Source organism: Nelumbo nucifera, chromosome 1, assembly GCF_055504915.1.
Source record: "Nelumbo nucifera cultivar China Antique chromosome 1, China Antique-T2T, whole genome shotgun sequence".
In the NCBI taxonomy this organism is placed as follows: domain Eukaryota; kingdom Viridiplantae; phylum Streptophyta; class Magnoliopsida; order Proteales; family Nelumbonaceae; genus Nelumbo; species Nelumbo nucifera.
Genome location: NC_142649.1, coordinates 6,645,318 through 6,665,888, shown reverse-complemented (window position 1 = coordinate 6,665,888; position 20,571 = coordinate 6,645,318). Strand labels below are relative to the sequence as shown.

Here is a 20,571-nt window from a genome sequence, read left to right as displayed (position 1 = left end):
CTCTCCTTTAAAACTCCTCCAATACCAGCTGCACCTGCGTTTCTAGGGCACTTCCATCAAAATTTAGTCTCAACACCCCTTCCATTCTAGAAATAGGACCCCTAGGAGGGAGCTAAGTCCTTGGATATGCCCCATATTGTATCATATCGGCAGGCTGGTAATACTCTAAATAAGACTTCTGAAAATTTGGTTATTTTCAGGGGTTAGGCAGGCCTAAGACCGACCCACTGACCTATTTTTGAAAAAAAAACACCTAAAAAAAGACATGCACACGGTTCAAACTTCAAAGTGCTCATACACCCTTTCTGGTGTATTGGGGTGTATTGATACTTTGTACCTTGGAGAATGTAAAACTTTTTCCACGTTTCTGTACAGATCTTAACAAAGAGACCTCGAGACACCTCAGAGTTGACAGCCCACAAGTTACAAAGGTGGGTAATATAAGATATAAACCCTTCAAAGGATCTAGATTCGTTTTCAAAGATGTGGTTGCTTCTTTCTTCCCAAACTCCCCACATTACAGCATATGCTACTATAATCCAATAAATTTTGGCCTTCCTACCAAGTTTTTGCCATGCCACTGCCACAAAAACTCCAGGATATGTTCAGGGGCAACCCAACTGTAACCTGCCAGAACCAGAAAATGACTCCATATTCTTTTTGTTACTTTACAATACAAGAGAAGATCATCAGCAGATTCACCATCACAGAGGCAAAGAACACACGCATGAGGGGAAATATGTAGTCTGCCTCTATGTTTTTTCCTGAATGAGATCACAAGTATCAATTCTCTTTAAATACGCTTCCCACGTGAAAAAAGAGAATCCAGGAGGGATAAGGGGGCACCAGATCTTTTTAAAGGAGAATCCTGAGCTGAGGTCACCTGAGATAAGAGTCCTGAAGAAGGATTTTGTAGAGAACAAACCGGCAGGGTGAAGTTTCCAGATGCGGTGGTCAAAAGACAGAGGGGAAATGTAAACCTCTGTAAGGCAATGCAAAAGATCAACAATTTCACCGATCTCCATGTCTCTCAGAGGTCTTCTAAGGTTAAGGTTCCAGTTTGTATCAAGGGGGGAAGTAGGAAGACAAGAAGAAATAGTTACATCTTGGGATTGAGAAAGGCTGAAAATTCTAGGATAAGGAATTGCCAGGTGTGCTCACCCCACCAGTGAGCTGTCCAAAATTTAATTCTATTTCAATTACTTATAGCCACATATTACAGATCTGACTAAGACAAGAGTCCCCCCAAGTTTCGTGTAGGTATTAGTGTCCACACTGGTAAGGCACCGTTTTGAAGTATCCATGTAACATGGCATGGGGCAAATTATAGCCCCAAAGCATTTGTCAGTAAATAAGCCCTTCTCTCATAACAAGCTTTATATTCAAAACTATAACTTTTGTGTGGTTAATATTAGTTACAAAAACCACCAATGCAATGTGGAGTGCAGTGCTAATGTCAACTAGAGGTTGAACACCTTACCAATCTAGAGGGCCCCTATGGGATAGATGGTTCAGACCTGCCACATCATCCCTCCATGTGGCAGAATAGTGTAGGCTGTGAAGGAAAGCTCCCTACTTGACCCAATTAGGAAACCTTTTTCCTATATATGTTTTATAATAGCGTATATAATATTTTTTTTGAGAAAAGGTAATGTATATTTTATAATATGGCATATAACATTATACAATATCTATACACATATTTATATGGTATTACCAGGTTGGTTGTAATACAGTCTTACCAGCTCAGACCTGATAGATGGTTCAGACCTGCCACATCATCCCTCCATGTGGCAGAATAGTGTAGGCTGTGAAGGAAAGCTCCCTACTTGACCCAATTAGGAAACCTTTTTCCTATATATGTTTTATAATAGCGTATATAATATTTTTTTTGAGAAAAGGTAATGTATATTTTATAATATGGCATATAACATTATACAATATCTATACACATATTTATATGGTATTACCAGGTTGGTTGTAATACAGTCTTACCAGCTCAGACCTGATTAGCCTAGTTAATAATATGGCCAATTTTGGATCTACTAACTAATATTTTTTGAGAAATCTACTCTCTCTCTCTCTCCCCTAAATAATATAATATCCTAAAATTTCTCCTAAACAACCTCCCCCACTATTCCCAACTTTCTCCTAAGTTATCTCTAATTTAGTAGAGAGTTTCTCTACTAAATTATCTCTAATTCTTATTTATCTTCTCCCCCACTTTTTATCTACATCTATCTAAGGAAGTTTGAATTAAAAAATTTAAGAATTATTTAAATATTCTAACACAATTATACAATAACTTTAAAATATTTATTAAAAAGACAAAAAAAAATATAATCGATTTAATAATATTCATATTATTAATAATTATATTTTTACAAAACTCATCACATAATTATGTACAAACAATATAAATTATGATTTTCTGGATAATTCAATCTAAATGTTATTCAAATAATAAAAATATAACACTAAAAAATGAAATATTATTTAAATATTTCAATAACTAAATATCTTAAATAACAAAATATTAAAATTAATATTTTAAATCAATTAATAATATATTTTAAATAGTTTCTGAATAACTTTCAATTATAATAAATAGATTAAGATTTTAAATATTTACTAATTATTTTAAACAACGAAATATTTAACATAACTTGATTTTAAATAGTTAAAATAACAAAATTATGTATTAATAGTACTATAATTTTATGGATTATTAAATTCAACAAGTAATTAATATTTTAAAATTTAAATAATGATATTATTTCAATAAATAAATAATTTCATTTATACCAATTAATAATTCTAGAAAATAACTTTGAAAAAAATTAATGTTTATTAATAAGAATTTTAAAAACTTAATCTATATTTATTACATATTTATATATACCAAAATTAATATTTATTGGATTTCAGTAATTATTATTGTTTTTTGTGATAAATATATTTTCAATAATTATGTATAAATCTATTTTTGTTTTGTTATTTAATAGAAAATTTTCAATAATTATTGGAGTTTAAAATACAGTTATTTAGCTTTTTAAATTTAATTTATTTGGTATTTTTGCTATAATTTTTTAATAATTATTGCAGATTAAACTATTGTTCATGGGTTGGTTCGGTTCAGTTGTAGATTGTTTGGCCAAGCAAATCGACATGGTCAAGTTGGGGAGTTGGTCACTCGAGTTATATCGATTTGAGTCAATTTTCGGTTTGGTCGGTCGGTTCAAAAGATTTAAACTTAAAATTTAAATTTAAAAAATTACAATGGCATTATTTAGAAATAAATTTAAAAATTAAATTTATGATTTAAAATATTTTAGCCTAAGAAATATTGGAACTTTCCCACTTTCCTAAATTAAAAAAATATTTAAAATATAAAATATTAATATATATCTATGGTTAGGTCATTCAAGCTTAGCCAGTTTACAAATGGCCAAAGCGAAATTGATCCAACCCAGAAGGGTTGGGAAATTGTTGAACCAAAGCCGACTGGAAATACTAGAAATCAGGTTGGGCAGTTTCATTAGTTTGATTAGGAATGGCAATGGGGTGGGGCGGGGACGAGGAGCCGCTCACCATCCCCGTCCCTGCGAAAATCCCCATCACCGCTAATGGGGGCAAAGTTATCCCCATTCCCGTCTCCACGGGGATCCCAACTCCCCATGATTCTTTATAATGTCAACCATTATGTTTTTGTTTTTTATTTTATTTAAAAATAAAAATAAAATAATTAAAATTTACAATTCTATTAGAAAGATTCAAACATATTAAATCATATTTTTAAAAATATTAACATATAGACGTATGTGTACATATATAAACATATGCATATATATACATATATATTAGCGGGGATCCCATGGGACGGGGATTGGGGTCCCCACGGGACAGGGAGAGCCAACAGGGATGAAAATTTCCCCATCTCCGTCCCCACAAGGGGAAAATATCCCCATCCCCGCCCCATTCGGGGCGGATCCCCATGGGGATCGGGGAAATGGGGAATATTGCTATCCCTAAGTTTGATAAACAAACCTATCTAAAATTAACTATTGTTATTTTTTATTGTAAAAAATTATTAATAGTATATAAAATATAAATGATTATTAATTATTATATAAAACAATTGTATACCTCCAATATGGAACTTTAAGTATATTTTAAAGTGGTATTATAGATTTGTGGAAATCAAAAATAGCATTTACAATGCTAGCCCTATGCGCGTATACCTCTAATAAAAGTTAAAAAAAGTACTTTTTTATTGGTAACAACCATAGTTGTCAAGGCGATAACTAGGAAACAAGGGACCCTTGGAGGCTTGACTCACCTAATTGCCAAGCAGTTTTGTACATTGTATTATAAAATACTTTTATATTCTTTACTTTTTGAGATTATAATTATAAATAGACATTATTAAACTAAAACGTTCATTTTATGTGTTTATATACTAATTTCTCATTATTATTTACTTATTTGTTAGGGTTTAATCAACACAAACATAGCTAAATGCTGTATTGAACCCTCAAAGACTCAAAACCTGAACCAATAAGAAAGAACTTAAAATTTTGTGTAATCAACACATTTTCTTCTTCGTCTACCTTTTCTATTCTTCTTTTCCTATAACAAAAATAAGGGTTCAGCCCCTTTTATGAATTTTCTATTCTTTCTTCTTTTTCTTCTCATGAATATGTTGATTTTCTATATTTTAACATGAAGTTTATACTTTTCTTATGAAAATTATGGATAATTTTTAAGGAAATATGGTTATGGAACCTAGGGAACTACCCTAGGATATATGTTTTTTACTTAAAAAAATCCATCGACTAGGCAACAAGGAAGGGGCAACAAGGCACCCCTTGTCACCTAGCCTCACCTTGGCGCCTTGAAAACTATAGTAACAACATAATTTTATTACTTCTGTAGAAAAAATGAGTTAATTAAAAAATTTAAAAGCCTTCCCCCTTTAGATTATTAGCATCAACTAAAAAACGAAATTATACAAAAAACATTCATAACAAATAAAGTCTCTTTCTAACAAGGTTATTTTTTATTAGATGATCTATCAGATTACAAAGGCCAGACTAAAATGGAGAACAGTAAATGAAAAAGTGAATTTTCTAACTGCCCTGTTCTAGTATGAAAAAAGGTCTCAATTTATAATTATGTCCAAGATGCTTACCACCATTCCTGCAACCAGATGGATCACTGGAACAAATATCTGGTCTATTCTCTTCCCTTCTGCATATCCATTGAATGCTATGACCATTGAGTAAGTGTGGATTGTAACAAATCCGAGAGAAATTATAGCTGCTCAGTAGAAGACAAATCTGTAAAACCAAAACTCATACAAAATTCAAAGATATCTTGAAACTGTGTAAAACAGTTTTAATTCATAACTAAAGGATATAAGAACTGATTGAACTTATGATGGAATAACTCTTCCTAGTTCAATGACCTAAAGCTAATGTACTCACACAATCTTATATGGATAATCATGGTCTGCCTAACAATTTGCAGCATGATGCAGATCAAAGTAAACTTCGCTTTTTATTTTGTTTTCCTTTTTTGTAGATGGTTAAATCATTATGTGAAATAGATATAAAAAAAAAAATCATTATGTGAAATGAATCTGCCACTAGAATGATAAAACACTAGCCTTAAACTAATCTTACGCACAACAACTTAAATATCTATTTTCATTCTTTCGGATCAACCACCAACTTGCATATCTTCATCAAGCTTATGAAGAATAGACGACCATTAGCAACTCCACTAGAATGACAAAACACTAGCCTTAAACCAATCTTGTGCACAACAACTTAAATATCTATTTTCATTCTTTCAGATCAACCACCAACTTGCATATCTTCATCAAGCTTATGAAGAATAGACGACCATTAGCAACTTACAGTAAGCAAAAGGTCTAGTTTAGATTTATACATCATTGCTCAATCATAAAATGTATTAATCAATGATCAAGATCCAAGAATAATATACTTGAACAATTTGATTAATCCATACCTACGAGTCTATGACAACAACATCCGTTGTTTTGACTATTTAAAAGACAAAAGATGAAATTAATCATTCTTATATGAATAACCACAATCATTATTAAAATACTTTTGATTCACTTATGTTAAATGGCAAACAGAAAGACATGGAGTGTCCTTGGATCCATTGATTTAATATGTTGAGTCTGTTTTATTATACTGAAAATACTTCAATTCAGTTTCAATATAAACAGTCCCATATTTTAGAAGCATATACACATTACAAATTCTCATGTTGTACTCGGTTTCAATAATAGAATGAATTGGCAGAATAGACTAGGATTGTGTTACCAGTCCTTAACAGTTAGGATGATGCTCTAACGGTGACAGTCATTAGATTTCTTCCTTAAATGTTATAACTCTTCCCAGTGTCTATACACAGGTACATCCACAACAAATTAATTACCAGGCACATCAATTATCAAGTAATTAAAAACATTGAATATCATTTGCAGAAATGGTAAAAAAGAGGTGACTCACCAGAAATAAGAAAAAAAGGGATCTGCGGGCATTTATCAACATAAAATGTTGCTGGACCAAATGCAGGTGTCAGGAGGCTAAGGCAAAAAAAGACTGCATGGGCCAAACCATGACCCAAACCACCAGCTGCATAACATTTAAACAACTTTCTCTATCATATATAATATTAATTTAAGGAAATTAATATGTCTGTGTATCGAAAACAACAGCAAGAATCCCAACCCTTTCCTAAATCCTAACCTACCATAAATCCAGTCATGTCAAATGTACCATAGGGTCCACCCAATTGGTATGACCTTGGAATATAACTTGATAGACCTGATTGGCTAATCCTAGAAATCCAATCATTTGAACTATAATTTTACATGTGGTAGTAACCAATTAGAACTATTCAAGTTTTCAACCAGAAGATCTACTAGTCAGAATATGGTTGTTTCCAATTTCCCCATGCATGGTGCAGCTTCTAGGATTAAAGAGCCAATAAAAATTATTCCATAGCAGAAAACCAAACAAGTATCTGGAAAGCTTACCAAGGGCAATTTGCATCTTGTCTGTCAGAAAGAGGCGAGGTTTTGACATCCTATCAGCAAAAGCGTCCAATATATCTTCAAGCCTCCTGATGAAAAAATTCACTAGAACAAATGTGTGAAAAATGTAATAAATATCCGCAGCGGAACTTCAACTGTTATTTCACAAAGATTCATAAAGAAAGGGAGCATTCCATTGAAATTGGCATCTAAGGGGAAAAGTTATTCCAATAACAGATGCCAATATTCCAACTCGAAGAAAGATATCATAAGACTCATAAAGAAATAAAGTATTTTATTAATATTAAAATCTTTAGTGTTAATTAACATTAATATCATTAAAGCCTGGTGAATGCATAGCATTCCATCATATGTCCTGACTAAGAAATATATCTTGAAAAAATATGATTTGGAGTTCTTAAACTTCTGTGAAACAAAGCAGTTTTTTATGCTTCTTGGTAACCCAGAATCTGAGAATGAATTTTGGATCAGTAAAATATTAACTTTATGGGTTATAAATGGCTTTATCTTCGTAATTGAGCAATTAAGAATTTCTCATATAAATTACCATATTAGGTGGATCCTTGGGGAACTAAATTCTGTAGCTGATTGATTAAATCAGGTGCAGGAAAGGTTTTTCTGTATGGTATTGATTAAAAAAATGGAGTTTTTTGTACAGTCAAATTGTCAAAATACATTGCCCATGTAAAGCCTTGGTGGGTCACTTTTTTTTTTTTTTTTTTTTTTGCATTCTTGTATTGTTTTTACATCCTTTCCCCTCCCTGTTGTTTCTCATGAAAAGTTACTTGTTCTTCTCCTTCTCCTTCTCCCTCCCCTTCCCCTTCCCCTCTCCCTTTCATACAAGCACTGTTACTATACAGTTCAGTTGTGTTTTATTTTACCTTCCATGAAAATTTTGATTAGGGTCCTTTTTTTGATAGATAAAAGAAACTTTATCAAACATTAAAAGCTTGACAACAAGTACAAAATAGATACAACATATAACTCATCCCAACCCTAGGCACAAGGTGCAGCCTCAGGGACGAAGCAAAAATTACAATTCAACACGAAATAACTGATCCCTATTCACCCCTCTGCAAAAACCAGCAATTCTACAGGAGAAGAACAAGTGAAATACTGATTCTTTGTTCTCTTTGCACATATAACAAACACTTGCTAAGTTGAAACTCTTGTTTTTTCGATGATCTGTTGTTAGTTTAAACACTATCCACAGCCACCAATGACACAAAGGCTTCTACCCTTGAAGGGACAGCCGGACAGGATCGCCCCACACCCCTCCACATCAACTTGCATCCACCTGTGATCTTATTAAAGCTGCATTAAAGGATTTCACAGTAAACCACCCATCCCTGCATTCCTTCCACCACATCCCTACCCACAGGACACTAAAGCTTTTCTTTGGGAATATCTCCCTTGTCATTCATAGGGAAATGTTCCCAATACACAGTGATAGTGTCTTGTGGGTAGGGATGTGGGAAGAGTTTGTGGGTAGGAGAACCAGAGTGAATCCAAAGTGTTCCATCTTAGGGATATTTTCTACTACATTCTTCATCTCTGGACATGGTAAAAACAGGATAAAATGATCAGGTAAACCTGATAAAAGACGTATAGTCATAGGCACACAAAGTATTTTTAAAAACGTGTTTTTGTTTTGAACCCGGAGTCCATTCACAGTTTTTTGTTGGGCTGGCAACTGGCAGGTTTGAGCAGGCAAGGGAGGGTGATCTGGGCTGTGGCTGTGTTCTGGTGCTTATGGTGTGAAAGAAATGCAGGGATTTCTGATAGCTCTTCTTGTTCGGTTCGAAAAGTGCTATGGGGTATAGGGGTGAGCAAGAAAAACTGAAAAACCAAACTGAACCAAAAAACTGACCGAAACCGCACTGAAAATCTGGTTAACCGAACCGGTCAGTTCAGTTTCAGTTCGGTATTTTAAAAAACCGAAGGTACTGGTTTGGTTTCGGTTAACAAATATAGAAAACCGGCGGTTAACTGAACCGACCGGTGTACATATATTTCTATATATTTATATTTATGTATATTATATTATATATATCTATATATATATATATATATTGCTTAGCTAACCCATCCGCTATGGTATTAGCTGTTCTACCCACCCACTGACAAGTAAAAGTCATGTTCCTTGAAAACCAATTAACTTTCCTCAAAAGGTCCCTGTAGCACCAAATAACTGAATCTGGATATGTTAGCCAACCCACAACAACTTTGGAATCTCCTTCAATAAGCAAATTCTGAACTCCTAACTGGTTTGCAATCTCAATACCTTGTACCACCGCTAGAAGCTCAGCTCTAATAGAATCTCCTATACCCACGAGCCCTGAGAATATGGCTAAAATATTGCTGTCTTTATCTCTCAGCACCCCTCCTATCCCTGAAGGACCTGGGTTGCCTTGGCTGCTACCATCAAAACTCAACTTTGTCCAGCCTTCGGAAGGAGGCACCCACACAGCTGGTACCCTATTCTTCCTAGTACTGCTACTAGACACAGCTATCCAGTTCCTCCAAATGTCATCAAAAGTGAATGTGTGAAAGGATTCCAAAGATCTCAGCCAGTGGATTGCCCTAGTCAAAATACAATCCTTTACAGTCTCAATATTTCTCTCCTCTTGGAATAGCCTCGCATTTCTTTCTTCCCAAATTGTCCACAAAGCAGCAGCTCTAATGCACCTCCACATTGTTTTACCAGTTTTTGTGGGCCACACAGAGGAGGGGTCAAAGAGTTGATCTACAGCTGTAGTCAAATTCCACCTGCACCCAAACAAGGCAAAGATCCAACCCCAAATAGCAGCAGAAAAAGAACAGGTTAAAAGTAAGTGGGAGCAATACTCACCGTTAGCCTTGCAAAGTACATACCTGTTAGGAGACAAACACATGGAAGGCCTTCTGTTCTGCAAGCAGTCCAAAGTGTTGATCTTCCTATAGAACACCTCCCAGCAGAAAATAATAATTTTAGGAGGTACAGGTCGAGACTAGATCTCCTTAGCTGGAAAACCCAAAAGTCCCGGGGAAGGGCAAAGGGACTTTAAGAAAGAGGCACACGTGAAGTAACCTTTTGGATGAGGGGACCATAATCTCACATCAGATCTGAGGGGGTCCAGAAAAACACTTTCAAGTAGTGACAAAAGGTCTAAAACACAAGAGAGTTCATGATCCCTCAAGCCCCTATGAAACCCAAAGTCCCAATTCAGAGAGGATGGAGAAACAGGTGTTGGAGGAAAGTGAGAGATAGCTTTTTCCTTGTAGAGAGAAAGGGAATAGAGAGAAGGAAAAATGTCCTTAAGAGCAGAATTGCCCACCCAGATGTCATCCCAAAACAAAACAGAAGTACCAGAGTTGACATCATCATACCTGACAAAATTGAGGAATTGAGGGAGGATACTCTAAATTGCTTTCCAAGGAGTTGCCAACAGGGTCCGACGCGATACACCAGCATCCCATCCATTTCCCAAACTGCCATGTATACTATCTATCACCCCATGCCACAGCCTCTCTTGTTCTATAGGCCACCTCCACAATCATTTTCCTAAGAGAGCTTTATTCTTTATAACTAAATTCCCTATACCCAACCCACCCTCCTCTTTCCTCCTACTAACTACTCCCCAATTTATTAGATGATCATTTTTTCCTCCCTTAGCTCCCAAAGAAAATTTCTCATTAATCTCTCCAACTTCTTGGCCTCCCTAACAGGAATCCTAAAAACCGAGAAGTAATAGCTCAGCAGATTTGCTAGGGATGCTCTTAGTAACGTTACTCTACTCCCTAAAGAAATATAATTTCTCTTCCATGAAGCTAATCTCTTCTCAAATTTATTCCAGAACCAGGGCCCAAAAAATGCTCTCCTTGGGATTGGCTCCTAGAGGTAGACCTAAATACTGTAAGGGTCAGGAAGAAATGGGACAGCCTAGATACTTAGCCATTGACTCAATAGCCCTCTCATCCATATTCACACCCACCACGCAACTCTTATCCATGTTTATTTTTAGATAGGAGACTCTCTCAATGTTCTTTATCAGAGATTTGAGGTTCCTTACCTTTTTCCTATCACCCTCTTCACAAAAGATTATTAGGTCATTAGCTAACTATAGGCAGGTCACCTTAATACTGTTCCTTCCTATCTTCCAACCTCTCACTACTTCTTCCCTGTCTGCCTTAGAGATCAAACCGCTGAAGACGTCTGCAAGTAGGGTGAAGAGGAAAGGGGAGAGGGGGTCACTTCGCCTTAGGCCTCTAAAAGCTAGGAAAAAATCCTTGACCACCCCATTAACCAAGACTAAAAAATGGCAAGAACTTATGCAGCCCTTTATCCAATTACACCATCTAACTCCAAACCCACAAAACCCTAGGACCTTTAATAAAAAACTCCAATCCACAAAGTCATAGGCCTTTTCTAAATCCAGCTTGCAAATAAAACCTTGATTTCCGAACTTTCTCATGTCCTCCAAACACTCATTTGCTATTAGGATCTGATCTGTTATTTGTCTCCCCTAAATGAATGCTCCTTGAGCTTGACTAATGATGGAGAGCAGCACTACTTTAACCCTCAAAGATAACACTTTAGCCAGGATTTTGTAAATGCTTGTCACCAAGCTGAATGGCCTAAAATCTGTAGGATTTTTTGCTTCTTTTGGAGTTAGCTCACCGTTGCGGGATCGCAACCCTTTGTCTCGGCCATTGTAGCACGTGTGTCGCCCAGGGCATGAGGGGCATGATTACTTGAGGTCATCCTCACCTTCCTCCAGCTTATCACCAGCAGTTTGTTCAGGGTTCCAAACTCAACAATGGCAACTAAACACGAGGGTTGCACTCGTTACGAGACTTAACCCAACACCTTACGGCACGAGCTGACGTCAGCCATGCACCACCTGTCCACGATCCCGAAGGCACCCCCCCCCTCTTTCAAGAGGATTCACGGCATGTCAAGCCCTGGTAAGGTTCTTCGCTTTGCATCGAATTAAACCACATGCTCCAATCGCTTGTGCGGGCCCCCACCAATTCCTTTGAGTTTCATTCTTGCGAGCGTACTCCCCGGGTGGGATACTTAACACATTAGCTACAGCACTGCACAGGTCGATACGCACAATGCCTAGTATCCATCATTTACAGCTAGGACTACTGGGGTATCTAATCCCATTCGCTCCCCTAGCTTTCGTCTCTCAGTGTCAATGTCGGCACAACAGAGTGCTTTTGTCGTTGGTGTTCTTTCTGATCTCTACGCATTTCACCGCTCCACTGGAAATTCCCTTTGCCCCTACCATACTCCAACTTAGTAGTTTCCACTACCTGTCCAGGGTTGAGCCCTCGGATTTGACAGCGGACTTGAAAAGCCACCTATAAACGCTTTACGCCCAATCTCATCTTAGGGATTAGGGCTATGAAGGTAGCATTAACTCCAGGGCTTACTTTATTATTATCCTCAAATTCCTTAAACACATCATAAAGGTCTTCTTTTACCACATTCCAACAATCTTGATAAAAAGCCATAGTGAAACCATCTGGCCCATGAGCTTTGGATCTGTCCATTGAAAACACCGCATGCCTAATTTCCTCTTCTTCAAAGCTTCTCTGTAACCAACTTGCTTGCTCTTCAGACAGGCTGAGCTAATCTAATCCTTCCAGCTTTAATCTATTATTCAAAAGCTTCCCAACAAATAATTTGAAATGATCCACAAACACTTTGGCTATCTCATCCTTTTTTTTAAAAAAAAAGGTAAGGTAAATTTATTAAAAGGAACCAGAACCATAAATTTTGAAAAAGGGCCTCCCAAAAGGGAGCAAAGACTGAGAACAGCCTCTCAGTCTACATTACAATTCAAATATACTAACATATCTTAACTGAGACCCCAAGACCCTAGGTTGTATGCCTTTTACACCTTCAATCCAGGACACTAGCTTTCCCACTGCACCAGACACAAGACAGTCCGCCTCCTTTTTCTTATTCTGAAAGATTCTTCTACAGGTATAGCCCACCACACACTTCTAGCCAGCTTAGAAAGGCCTAACAAATCCCAACTCCTTGGCAGATCTGAAACTTGTTTTGGCATGACCCAGGAAATGCCTTCCGAAGAGAGAAAATGGTTCCAAATTCCGGTCGCAAAAGGGCAATGGATGAAGAGATGATTGTTGTCCTCCTCTGCTTGCCCACACAGCATGTTTTGAATCAAAATTCCTCTTTTCGTCAAATTCTGTTTAGTTAGATATTTATCCAATACCACCACCCACAGCAGTGCATTCACTTTGAGAGGAGGAATCTGGGTCCAGATTCTAGTAGCAGGAAAGTTATCCAATCCTCCACTAGCTAATCTTTTGGCTAAAGAGCTTACTGTGAATATTCCATCAGCATTCCACTTCCAAATCCAAGCATCTTCTTCCAATGGGTTCAAAACTTGACTAGAGAGCAAGTCCAATAGGTTCACCACTTGTTCCACTTCCCAATCTTAGAAAGGTCTTCTGAACTTAGGGCTCCATACAAAACTATTCCCCATCAGCTCACAACAATCTGCCACCATAACATCCTGATCCTCTGCAAATTGAAACAAGTGAGGGAACAGCTCTTCAAGGGACCTATTGTTACACCAATTGTCTTTCCAAAATTTCAAGCAAAGGCCTGAACCCAACTTAAGGGACAAACCACTTTGAACCAAAGGGTAGATTTCCATAATTTTCTTCCAAAGAGAGCAACCCAAGGAAGGAAAGTTCAAAGTTGTTGTCCAATCCCCTCCATCTGTTTTATACTTGTCTGCCATTAAAGACCTCCACCAGCTAGTTCTTTCTCTAGCAAATCTCCAAATCCACTTACCCATTAGAGCTTTGTTAAAAGTCTTCAGACTTCTCACCTCTAAGCCACCTCTTTCTTTCGGAGTACATACCTATTTCCAACTGACTAAGTGTATTTTCTTTCCCTCCTCCCAGCCCTTCCAAAGAAAATTTCTTTGGAGCCTTTCTATTTTGTTCGCACTTTGGTAGGGATAGGGAAGAGAGAGAGAGGAAATAGGACGGGAAATTAGACTGAGAACTCTTTAGAAGAGTGATTCTACCCCCCAAAGAGAGATATTTGGCTTTCCATTATGCCAATTTCCTTTCCAATCTTTCCACCACCAGATCCCAAATTAGAGAGGAAGAGCATTTGGTCCCCAAGGGGAGCCCTAAATACATTGTTGGAAGGTACCCGACCTGACAAGCAAGAGCTTCAGCTAGCAATTCAAGATTCTCAACCTTCCCCACGGGGATTACTCTTGGCCCAGTTAACCTTTAAACTTGTCACCACTTCAAACCAACTTAACACCCCAAGCATGATTTCCAGTTGACCTAGATCTGCATCAATAAAACACAATGTGTCATCCGCAAACTGGAGTAACTGCACTTTTTCCCCTCCTGGAACTGATTCAAACCATTTCCATAAGCCTTCCTCACTAACTTGATGAACAAAGGGGGACAATACCTCCATTATACAAATGAACAGCAAAGGGGAAAGGGGTCCCCTTGTCTGAGACCTCTAGAGCTTTTAAAGAAGTCAGCTGACTCACCATTGACTAGCACCGCAAATTTGGGGGAAGAAACATAGACTTTAATCTAGTTCCTCCATTTCTGACCAAAATTCATCTTTTCTAGTACCAAATCCAAACACTTCCAATTAGCATGATCGCAGGCTTTTTCCAGATCCAGCTTACAAATCAGCCCTGATTTACCTTCCTTTCTCCTTGAGTTTATCAATTCATTTGCCATCAGGACACTGTCTAACATCTGTCTTCCCGGCACAAATGCAAATTGATTCTTTGCAACCACAAAATTCAGAACTGGCTTCATTCTTTCTGCAAGGACCTTAGCCAGAATTTTATAGAAGCTATTTAATAAATTGATGGGCCTGAAGTCATTAATGTTGGCTGCCCCTTCCACTTTAGGTATTAAGGAGATGAACGTTGAATTTAGACTTCTTTCTAGAGTTGCATTTTGATGGAAGTCTTGAAACACTTTCATTAAATCCTCTTTCACCACCTCCCAGCACTTTGGCTATCTCGTCTTGGTTTGTGATTTCCTCTCCATTCACTTCTAATTTGGCCACACAATTTTTTCTTCTCCTCCCATTAGCCATGGCATGGAAGAATTGTGTTGTCATCCCCTTCTTTGATCCATTCGTGTCTTGACTTTTGCCTTCAAGAAATCTCCTCTCTAAGAAGAACTTCTTCCAATTCCTTCTTTAAACTTCTTCTCAAAATCCTTTCTTGCTCAGTCATCATCCTTTGAGATTCTTTGGAGTCTAGATCATCAATCCTGGACAACAAATTTTTCTTTTGTTCCTCTATCCTTCCAAAATGCTCTTGATTCCACTCTTTGATCTTGGCTCTCAATCTCTTCACCTTTTTATGGAACCTTACCCCTTTCCACTTTACCCCTCTCAATTCTTCATTCCACTCCCCAACCAAGTGTCCAAAGTCCAGATGAGTTAGCCACATATTCTCAAATCTAAAGGATCGTGGTCCAAAGCCTAGAGTTTCTTGGCCTAATTGGATAGGGCAGTGATCAGAAGTCACTCTAGGAAGAGTTTTAGCCACCAGATTCCTCCAATGATCCTCCCATTCTACATTAAAAAAGGAATCTATCAAGTTTAGAGAAAAGGGGGTTTTATTGGAAATTAGACCAAGTAAAATTGGCTTGTAGAAGGGGTAATTCCATGAAACCACAGGTGTTAACCAAGTCATTGAAATTTCTCATGCTTGTTGTAACCTTTCTTTGGGGGTTATTTGATTCATTATAGAACATGATTACATTGAAACCCCCCCCCCAGGCACCATGGGCCATCCCACAAACCTTGTATTCCATATAGCTCCTCCCACATTTCATTCCTTTATCTGTAAGTATTTGGCCCGTATACATTAGTTAACACCCAAGTGAACCTGTCCACCACATTTCTTAATTTTAAAGACACAGATAGGGCTGCAAGTCGGGTCGGGTTGAGGCCAACCCTAGCCCAGCCCTAAGTTCTAAACCCCCAACCCAACCCAAAGTCAACTTCGGGTTGGGCTGGGCTCGGGAAGGGCCCAACCCAACCTTCTTCCCATCCCTTAAAATCTCATACAAACTTCTTAATCTAAGATCTTAACTCAACTTTCACTACATATATTAATCCTATGTTTTATTAGTATTTTGTTTGTTGATGTTTTTCTTGGTTCTTTAAGTACAAAATTTAGAAAAAAAAGGTGTTTGAAATGACTATAGTTTATTATGAGTTATGACTTATAATAGATATTTTATGGGCAGCAAGCTATGGGTGGCAAACAACAGAGAGGAGATAAAGAATAAAATATTCAAAAAACATAAAATATGTTATTAAGGTTTTAGTATTTCCAATTAGGATTAATTGAAGTGATTATTTTAAAAGAAATAAATGATAGTATGTGGTGGGGGCTATACAACTATCATGCATCTAAAGAAATCAATGTATGATATATCACACATATAACATATATTTATATATGATATGTACTATAGAGTTGGGTTCGGGTTGGGTTAGGGTTGACTTAAAAGAAATAAATGATAGTATCTGGTGGGGGCTATACAACTATCATGCATCTAAAGAAATCAATGTATGATATATCACACATATAACATATATTTATATATGATATGTACTATAGAGTTGGGTTCGGGTTGCCAAGTCGGGTTCATAAATTTCAACCCTAACCCTAACCCGAACATCAACTTGGGCCAACCCGGCCCAAGTTGCAGCCTTAGACACAGAGAATCTCCCTATAAGTTCTTCCACTAATTCTACAACATCCTCCCTCCAAAAAGTAACTATCCCTCCTGAGTCTCCCCAAGAGGGAGCTAAAGTCCAACAAACTCCTCTTGATTTCCACACACTTCTGACCCATTTTCTATCCAATTATGCCAACTTAGTTTCATGTAACATGACTATATCAGGTTTCCCTCTTCTCAGTAAGTCTTTAATTGCCCTTCTTTTTCTTGCACTCCCTAACCCTTTCACATTCCAACTAATGATTTTCATTATGAAACTCCTTTCAAATGCCCCTTTCTAACACGGTTCCACCTTACAAAGAATCATTCCTTCTTTCTCCTCTTCCATTGAACCCGATATCGCCCTCTATATCTGAGATTAGTTTCTCCACCTCTGATCTCTTTTTCTTTTTCCTTTCCGTATTCCCCTATGTCTTCTTAGCCGACTCACTGACTTCACCCACCTCCCCCCCCCCCAACCTAGAACTTTTGTGACGGTCCTTGTTCTGAGGAGTTGCTTCTTGTTCCCCGCGATCTAATCCCTCCTCCTTTTCTTTATACTCCTCCAGTAATGCACAGATCTGCTCCCATATTCTTTCTAATTCTTCCTCCTGCTTTTTCTTAACCCCCGTCTCTATCTCACAACGCTCACCTTCACCATTGCTATGATCTCTATTTTCCTCCCCACCTAAGGTTTCCTCTCGGGATGTTGGAGTATCTGTTTCAAGCACAGGAAGCACATCAGTATCTGCATAGGAGATTTTTTAGAGGAAGTCAACAACTTGTCGGTAGCAACTGAGTTAGTCTTCTACTGCTATCTGGCTTCAGGCAATACATTACAGACCATTCCGGTAGAGTCTTCCCCTTCCAAACCAAAAACCTGTTCTTCCTGGGCTAGGGAGCTAATCTCCCTTGCGGGTAGAGGCAAAACCTGAGTCCCAGTCGTAATTTCCTTTTGTCGTTCCATCATATTCATCGGACCTCCCTCAAAACTTTGAGAACCAGCTCCCTCATCCTCCTGAAACAAAAACTTCCGTTCCAAAGTTATCTTCCTCAGTGATGTCCTTCGATTTGCTTAGATCGATGCTACCCAGACTCACTGAATCATCTGAATCAGAATCATTGTAATCTTCATCCTCAGAAAGAAAGTCCTTCCTAATCTCCTCTAAATCACTTCGTCTAATAAATATAAAAAATCAACAAACCAAACTGGCGGTTAACCAAACCGGTCAACTGGTTAACCAATTGGCTTCGGTACGGTTTTGGTTACCGGTTTTCAGAACCGGTAGGACCGGTTCGGTTTCAAAAATAGGCCCACGATTTGGTTAACCAAACCTTGAGCACCCCTACTAGGGGGTATAAAAGGGGAGTTGTTCTCCTGGTTGACAAGCAAGGATTTCAATAGATTTATGATAAGGATGTTCTATTTCATTTTTTGATTATTTACTTTTTTGGTATTTATTTTGTATATCCCCATGTACAGAACCTTGGTTACATGGCTTATCTTTGTAATTAGCTCTCCTTTGGTGAATGAATCTTTAACTTTATTTTCCAAAAAAAAAACAAAAGATAAATTCTTCCCCATCCCTACAAAATTTTAGTCTAAATATTGTTTGAAACTATGGACACAATCAATGTGGTATTTAGTCCCTACATTCTATTGGAGCTTCTAACTTTTCCTTCCAGGTGGATTGAACAAACCAATAGCTGGTCTAAAGTCTGAAGCCCTGATTGGTAAAAACATGTGTCCCATGCATCGCAATCAAACTCCACCCTTAGGTGCCATCTTTATATTAACTATGTAGTCCAATCCTAGATGAGCATAGTCCAGTATAAAAATTAAAAACTGGATTCTTTTTACATGCATAGCAATGAGCCCTTGACTATCTTTTGCTGGAAATGGTCATCTTCGTGGATCAGCATAGTCAACTAAAATTATTATTTTCAATTAATTATCTCAATGTTAAGCCACTGCACCTAATACAACAACACATATCATCATCTTCATCTAAGCCTTGTCCCAACTATATGGGGTCGGCTACATAAATCCTGTTTCACCATTATGTTCTAAAAAGATACATCACGATCCATATTAAAATCTATACTGATTCACAGAGCATACTAACAGTAGAAGTATAGAAGGTACTAATGGCGTTGACGTACTTGTAAACTTTCCAGAATAGAATCCGAAGGCCCTCTTGAAAACCGACCGATGTGATTATAAGAAGTCCATATGGCCACCAAGCTGTCGACTTCAGGGGAAGAAAAGCCCTCCACAATCCCGATAGAGCAATCAGACTTACAAGCCATAACAGTGTACTGCATCCATTTAACCCGAAACCATTACAGCCAGAACAAAATACTTGAACCAAAATTATTCCAAAAAAAGCAACAAATGAAGAAAAAAAAAACATCGAAGGGGAAAAAACGATAAGATAACTTGAGCAAATGAGTGAATGCAAGTATTAACGAAGTAACAAACAAAACCCTCGAAATGTTTAACTCATCAAAACCCATCCCAGTTCGGCTCCACTTTCTTTATGAACTACTACAAACCCTAGAACGTCTGAAGAAGACTTCAACATCAAATTTGTTATCTTCACTTGCAAAGAGATTCTAAAAATTAACAAATATTGAAGTTGCATTCCAATGCCACTAAAATTATCGTCTAAATATCAATATAACTTACAAAAAAAAGTACTAATTTATCGAACAGGGTCGATCAGACGGCATTTAGATGGTTTCGAAGAAAAGAAACAAAAAAATTAAAAAAGAATCCAAATAAAAAAAATTCAATTACCTTGAGAGAACAGTGAGAATCAAGAAAGGCTTTTTGGAGATTACAGCGACAAATAGAGAGAGGGAAGGGCCAAGGGCTGCCAGGGCGTACCCCAGCCCTGCTGCCACAGTCATAATGTTTGCGGTTCGGGGGCGTAAATGAAAAACAGCGGGACTTTTGTATTGGGTGAGACTATATGCTAATGTATAAATACTAACTGGGCACGGGAAAACGAAATTGGTTCGGCTTCAGTCAAAGCGTTAATGGTCGTTCGAATATTATGAAAGGATGACACGCGTGTGGGCATTCCTCATTCGTGCGGGGATGGTAAACGGGCGTTTAACATGAACGCTCTCTCGTTCAAATTATTTTTCTGAGACCTTTTCGTTCTCTTCTTTCCCTCGTCTCTCCATTCTCCACCCAGACCTTTCGTTCTATACTCTCCAACCGGCGAAAGAGGCAAAAGACACCATCGGCGAAGGCAAGCTTCTTTGGCTGCCTTCCTCAATAAATAGCAGCCGTCGAGCACTCGAGTCGTCGACTGTCATCTTTATTTCTCAATCCGTCCATCTCGCTTTTGTCGGTGCTCCTCGTCCCGCTCCAAGTGGTCTGTCTGTCCATTTATCATCTTCTCGGCAAAATGACTAAATGAGAATCGGTCGCGTTTCCTTTTTAAGCTAAAACTGGTGGTAGGTGGGTACTGTAGCAGTAGTTCATCATTATCTTCGATTTAAGGGGGTTAAGGGGGTGTTCTGGAATCATCTCTTTTACCTTCACTTTAACTTTTGGAAGCAATTGATTGATTCAGCCAATAAGTATTTATGATGTAACCGGTTCTGGTCACGTACCAATTTTTTGTGGTGTATTAATTTTTTTGGCTAAGTATCTCGTCATTTGACCTGCTCCCAGGAGAGGATGGTGGAGCTCCCTAGTGCTGAGCTACCTG

At 37.7% G+C, this 20,571-nt stretch overlaps 1 protein-coding gene across 2 annotated transcripts in view; it reads right to left on the bottom strand.

Moving 5' to 3' along the window:
- LOC104587021 (gamma-secretase subunit APH1-like protein) overlaps positions 1-20,249 on the bottom strand; it is a 29,834-nt gene extending 9,585 nt beyond the window's left edge. Inside the window, exons 1-5 of one of the 2 annotated variants that reach the window (XM_088890756.1) lie at positions 19,647-20,249; positions 19,010-19,165; positions 7,076-7,161; positions 6,546-6,671; positions 5,192-5,250 (exon numbers count right to left, since the gene is read on the bottom strand). In XM_088890756.1, coding sequence (XP_088746882.1) covers positions 5,192-5,250; positions 6,546-6,671; positions 7,076-7,161; positions 19,010-19,165; positions 19,647-19,759 — 540 coding nt within the window. In that variant the 5' untranslated portion in view covers positions 19,760-20,249. Of the gene's footprint in view, positions 1-5,191; positions 5,320-6,545; positions 6,672-7,075; positions 7,162-19,009; positions 19,166-19,646 lie in introns of both variants that reach the window. The other variant, XM_010244449.3, reaches the window with a different exon arrangement.
- Positions 20,250-20,571: the final 322 nt, after the last annotated feature.